Below are 6505 nucleotides of genomic sequence, written 5' to 3'. Positions count from 1 at the left end.
AATTCCCTGGCGGTCCAGTGGTTAGGACTCCGCGCTCTCACTGTCGAGGGCCTGGGTTCAGTCCCTGGTCGGGGAACTAAGATCCCACAAGCCGTGCGGCACGGCCAAAGAAAGAAATAAAGATAAAAAGCCTAAATATTTACTGACTTGGGCCCATCATAGGAAACGTTTGCCGACCCCTGCTTTAGGAGGTCAAATTGAATCCCAAAGACATTAAATTCTATTACTGAATAAATTATATGCCAAGAGGAAGAAGAGCACAGCTTCTTAAATATTAACGCACACTTTTTATTATATTAAAATCAGGCAATGGTCTGACAATAAAAAGTCTAGCTATGGAATACTGTTATGTTAAACTTTACTTACAGGATGTTAAATCCTTAGAACTAAGGTTTTCCCCAGAAAAAGATGAATGGAAACATCAATTGCTTTTCAGACTTGATAGCTGCTGCTTCAAAAGGTGGCTTTACACAAACACTAAGTTAAAAAAAAAAAAAAAAAACCTTAGAACACAATGAATTGCTTTTATTTCGGTATGCGTCCAACATCTCAGCATTTAGTGGTCCTGAACAGAAAAGTGGAAAAACGCAGCCATTGGCCAGGAATTCCGGGGATCTGCCGTGCACACCGAGTTCTTTCTTATCCCTGCTGAGGACCGAGAGAAGCAGCAGCACCGAAACCAAAGTGTGCACCGAGTTCATGGTTCTTTTTGTTCCAGTTGTCAGATTCCAAACTAGACTCAAATGGATTGCAAGGATGACCAAATGAGAGCCCTGTTTAAAACTTCTTCAATTTTTAAAAGCTAAAGCAATTACAGGAAAAGAAAATTCATTCAGAGGGATCGTGTGTGCTTACAAGTGTCTTCTGTGGCCTTTCTCCAAGTTTAACCACCAAGGACTTTGAGAGCTGGCAGGTCTGTGACCCTGGTGACTGTTCTGTTCACCTTATCAAAACCTGAGCTAAGTAAACGTATCAGCTGATGATGACAGCAGAGGGTGGCAGGGCTGAGAACCCAATATTCATTCCCCAGGCTGGTGGAGAGTAAGTAAGTGTGGTTCCAAAACTAAATGAGGGAGGTCAGATATGCTTTCCAACCTTACCTGATGGCTTCTGGCCAAAGCAAGGAAGTGTCATGGAAAGTGTTGGGTGGTGATGGTGCAAAAAGGGACTTGAGGAGGAGGAAGGACAAAGCAGCACCCCTCGATTAAGGTGGAGGGAGAAGATATGGGGAAAGCCCTGAATTCCTCACCAAAGGCCAATTTCAGAGGGGAGCCGAGGGGGTTACAATCTATGCTTCGGCCAAGGGTGGTAATGGAGAGCGGGAAGAGGATGGTGGCTTGGAAGGGGGTCAGCATTTAAGACTTAAAGAAAGAAACCAGGGGTGCAGACGAAGCATCCCCCACACCCAGCAGGAGTCCCACAGGCTGTGACCTGAAACCCTTACATCTACTCTAAGAAGCCACCCCAAGCTGGAGGGCTGTTGCAGGGAGGGAGGAGGCAGGGGGAGGGGAAGGGGAGAAGGCAGAGACCCCAGGCCATGTAATCAGCAGCAAGGTGATTGCGTGGTGTGTCTTTTCACAGTTGAGTTAGATGTGCCCCACCGGTTATGATGGGAATCAATTTAAATATACTTTCTTGATCCCAGAAGTTCAACTATGTGGACAGTGGTTACACTTGACAGGATGATTTGTTATAGCACAACTTATATATTTCAAATGGACAAAAAATTAGTATCATTTACAGTATCTTAAGATAAACTGCCTTTGAATGGGAGCTTCCTTTCCAGTACTTTGAGGTCTACAAGACGTATCTAGAAAATTTACTACTGTGGAAAATGAAGACTGCTTAAATCGAATGGGGGGCAGGGGAGGGCCTGTGGTTTTTCTTTTTGATTAATTGCTGTAACACTGTCCTTCAGGAGGCTGAGGGAGTTTCATATTTTCTTTAGACATCATTAGGCGCCGAAGCTCTTGCAGGACAACTTTGATGCTATATGAATTCTGCCATTTTGCTAGCACTGATATGGCTCTTGGGTCCACCTACAGAAAGGCAAACAAAGAACAAAGTACTGTCAGGCTCTCAAACAAAAGAAAAGTTGTATGCTGGAGCTAAGCTACAGCAGAAACGTGAGTAAAATGCATTTTTCAAGTTGAACATGCTGATCACACAGTGGTATCTGACATGCAGAATACCCACAGGATTCCCTCTCTCCAGTTAGTCTGTTTTTCCCTTTTTGTGTCCCAAACCCTCACTGTGTGGGAGAAGGAAATTATGAATAAGTAAAGCCACCTTTAGAGAAATGGCACTCACACTTGGTGAGACTCAACCCAACTGGCTCTGAAACAACGACCTGAGCTGCCCCTGGGCTGGCTGCTGCTACCGCTCAGGGCCTGTCCTCTCTCAACGTTACGCCCGGGTCGTGGACGATGAAGAGGTACAGGGCAGTAGGGAGAGCACAAGCAACGGGTGGCGAGGACCCAGGCTCTGATGACAAGGGCCTTCCTCAGAGTCATACCCTCTCAAGTTAGTGTAGCATTCCCCAAGAAATTTCCCAAAGTGTGAGTTGAGTCCTGGGTTCAGGACTTCAGGTGGAACTCAAAGACAACACTAAACACTGAACACAAGGCTCATCTCATTTCAATTTTCTTTCAAGTCTTCTGAATACCTCAAAACAGAAGGCTTACTATCTCATGCAATGCTAATATGCAGCACCCTTTAATACTTGCTGATCTCCCCTCTGAACAAGAGAGCAGGCCTCAGAGGCTCAAAAACCTTTGGCAAGCAACATACGGAGGAAGAATTTACCAACTTTGCTTTGTTTTTGTAATATTTATCATTGCTGTTACTGCCTTCTTATGACAAATGAGACTGGTTTCCATTTATGGCAATGCAAATGGTGGTAAAAATAAGTTAAAAAAGCAAGACCATTAGAGGAAAAAAATAGTATGTCGTCCCCAAATAAGGCCAATGAGGTAAAAGTGTGACCTTGGGCAAGATCTTTCACCTCGGTTTCCTCACCTCTCTACCTCTTGGGTGTATATCAGGAGGACTGAATGAGCTCTTATCTCAAAGTGACCGGCATAGTGCTGAGAAATACAGGCCAGAGTAAATGCCACGTAAGTTGTAGTTAAACACAATTGGGAAACAGGCCCTCACCCCAAATCTGCACATGTTCATACTGCAATATATTTTATCATCAAATAACCAATTAACATATGGACTCCGGCCCAAAGTGCCCCTGATAATATTAAAGTACAAAGCATTTTTCAGAGAACCCCAGAGAACAAGTAGGGGCAGGAAAAACAACTTACCACTCCATTAGAACTATTAACTCCATTCATATTAATTTTTGTTACAAATCTTACAAAGGGGGGTGCTTCTGGGTATTTAGGTCCACATTCTATTTTAAGGCTGTATATTCGGTTTTCATAAATTGTCTGGAAAAAAAAAGGGTACAGCCATGTCAGGCAATTACAAAGAATTCAAAAAGGTAGAACTTCTGAAACCTCATTTATTCCTGACTGCAGAACTGGTGCATCTGCTTCCATTACACAAAGTCTACTTGTTATTTGATAAGTTAGCAGTAATTAGTCCTTACACTGGTGTATATGAATCCTGGCCTGGGGGGGGAATATAAAGAAGGCGGAACATTTAAGCTAGTTATCACTGAAGTTTCATGCTAGTATTATCAAGCCCAATCAGATGGACTTGTTTTTATGTGAATTTTTCTACACTCTGGGAAATGGTGTGTAAGAGGCATTCTTCATTCTGGGAAGTCACACCAGATGTCTACTCATGCGGGGATCATCAGCCAGTGCATTAAATACCACTATGTACAAAGCACAGAACAGGTAACTCTTGAGAGAACTTCAAAACGAAGCACAAGGTTGGGGTGGGGGAGAGACAGGAGAGTCACTTCCCACTTCGTCACCACTTTGGGGCTGTGCTCTGTGAAAGGGATCTCAGCTGTAGGTGCGATCATCTCTCCCTGCTGTTTTTACGATGACCTGAGAAATTACTGGCATTTAGTATGTGAGGTGGGGAGCCAAGGATGCCAGACCTGCACCGGAAAAAAACAGTCCTTCTCCAAATGCCAACTGTGCCTCTGTTGAGAAACACTGGAAAGGTCCGATCCCCTAAAGCCAATGAACTTTTCCCTTTAACTTCTACCCAGTGAACAGCAGAACGTGCTGATTTTCCCAGGCTGTTCCTTCTGCCTAGAGTGCCATGCCCCCACCTGAACTACTTCACAACCTTCAAGACCCAGTTCAAACATCATATGAAACAGAAGGCTACTTCACAAGTTTTCTGTCTTATATGAAGTTGCATTATCATCATTTGCGTGTCTGAAGACCACACCAGGGGGTGACAGCTCCCCATCAGACTGGCCCCCTTGAGGGCAAGGACCACCCTTCTCTGGGTTCCCCTCTCAGGCACCAGTGCCCCTTCCTCACTGCATGCTGCATGAGAAGTTGCTCCTCTGTAAACAGTGACATCTAGCGGTCTTTGGGGGGAATAAATTAAAGAAGACGTGATTTAAGTGCTTGAAAACATTATGTCTAAATAGTGGCCCGTCCCTAATTTAAAAACTGGGACATATATTAATATTTAAAAATTCAGAAGGCAGTCTTAATATACGCATAGAAACTTTTCACATCCACTTAACAGGGACCCCAGCCTATAACAAAATCAAAAATCAATTCTGGATTTCCACCCACCCTCAAGATGCCCCCCTCTCTTCTTCCCTCATAAGTAGCAGCACCATCCAGCAGTTAAAGCAAAAACCTAGCAGCCAGCCACGACTCCCCTCTTCCTCACCCCTTACCTCCCAATCGTCAAAAGGTCTCAGCTTCTACCTCCAGAAGAGATCCCACACCCACCCACTTTCCTCCACCACCGCACCTCATCTGAATCACCCCAAGTCTCTGCCTTCTCCCTCGCTCCCCTAGCATCTGCTCCCCACACAGCAGCCTGACTGACCTTTCAAAACCAGAAACCGTTCCTGTGGCTTAACCCCTCCAGTGGTTTCCTGGTGACCTAAGAAAGGAAGCCCCAGTTCCTGGATCGGACTCTGTGCACCCCTGCCTTTCTCTCCGTTTATTCTTCTCCCTCCTCATCCAGCCCCAGGTCCTCTCTCCTCGGGGCCCTAATACCAGCTGCCCCACCGCACACTGCAGCTCACTCCTCTCAGCGTCCTCCTGAGCCCTCGTCTGAAGACTGTCTCCTAGTCCTGTGTCTGACACCCCACACTAAACTCCTAACAAGGAGGGCAGGGGCCTCAACTGAACTGATATTCAGCTGTTTGTTGAATGAATGAACGTTGCTCTTTACGCTTTTATAAAAGGAACACCTTGTTGCAATTAAGGAGTTTCCTCAGAGAAACAAAAACTCACTCAGTAAACATAACAAGCAGGAAGCGGAGTGGCACGGTTTCTGTACAGATTTATGGAAAATATGGTAAAAGGTCCAGCCTCAGCGCCTAACACAGTCTCACACTCAATAAATATCTGTTGACTGCATGGATCCCAAATTCATCTCTGGGTGTGTCCTGCATTCCTGCTCACTGGCTTTGTCACACAATTCAAAGACAATTTCTTACATAAAAAAGTCCCTGGGGGCTCACAGTAATTACCAAAATCACAAAGTCTGTTAAAATATTTGACACTACATTTTGGAGGCTCTGATGCGCCAATTTATTCACCTGCCAGCATGGTTTTTGGCTTATCAGTGTTGATAAGAGGTCACTGATCACTCTATTAACAACAGCATCAAAATGGTTAAGAAGGTAAGCAGTTTAGTAATAGGACTCTGATCATTACATAGATTAAATCTTAACGTTACTCTTGACACTATGAAAGTCTAATATAAGAACATGCATGCTATGACTAACTTAGAACAAGAGGAATATTGAATTTCTCACCACTTATGTTCAACTGGCAATTTCATTGGAACACAGTGAAAAGTGCCTCAAGCCAAGTGAGCAGAGACACTGAAGGGTCACTAAACAGCCCAAAGCAAAACCGTTATAGAAAATGAGGTTCTGGTTTTCTTCTCTTTTGTTTACGAGGGCTCCAAGGACCTGCTAAAAAGGTTTCATTGAAGAAAGGAAATGTGCCTGAAGGAGAATTGCTAGAACATTCTGTCTCCGTGAGGAACACTGCTCTCTTTAAGATTCAATATTTGATCATGGAACAACTTTGCTGTCATGGCTTGAGCTTCATGGGGCAACTTGGCAGTGCCTATCAACACGTTGAAACAGGAGTGCTCAGACCAGCAAGACCATTTCTAGGAATTTCCTACAGACGGACTCGTACAAAAAGGTGAAGCACTGTTTAGTTATTTTTGATACTGCAGACAATCTAAATGTCCACCTGCAAGAGACTGACTAAACAAATAAGGCATACTCCTGTAACTGCATACTCTGTAGCCTTTTCAAAGGCTGAGGCCCAGACAGACAGACACACACACACACACACACACACACACACACACACACACACACACA

At 44.4% G+C, this 6505-nt stretch overlaps 1 protein-coding gene across 4 annotated transcripts in view; it reads right to left on the bottom strand.

Annotated features, from left to right (window-relative positions):
- Positions 1 to 267: 267 nt before the first annotated feature.
- UBE2V1 (ubiquitin conjugating enzyme E2 V1) overlaps positions 268 to 6505 on the bottom strand; it is a 31497-nt gene continuing 25259 nt past the window's right edge. For 3 of the 4 annotated variants that reach the window (XM_027087019.1, XM_027087023.1, XM_027087021.1), the window contains exons 3-4: positions 3312 to 3437; positions 268 to 2039 (exon numbers count right to left, since the gene is read on the bottom strand). In XM_027087019.1, the coding sequence (XP_026942820.1) occupies positions 1893 to 2039; positions 3312 to 3437 (273 nt within the window). In that variant the 3' untranslated portion in view covers positions 268 to 1892. The remainder of the gene's footprint in view (positions 2040 to 3311; positions 3438 to 6505) is intronic. The other variant, XM_027087022.1, reaches the window with a different exon arrangement.

Source organism: Aethalodelphis obliquidens, unplaced genomic scaffold (genome assembly GCF_003676395.1).
Source record: "Aethalodelphis obliquidens isolate GAN/ISIS:26980383/991018 unplaced genomic scaffold, ASM367639v1 scaffold57, whole genome shotgun sequence".
Taxonomy (NCBI): domain Eukaryota; kingdom Metazoa; phylum Chordata; class Mammalia; order Artiodactyla; family Delphinidae; genus Aethalodelphis; species Aethalodelphis obliquidens.
Note: the sequence above shows the minus strand (reverse complement) of the source record. Positions and strands in the feature narration are given on the sequence as shown.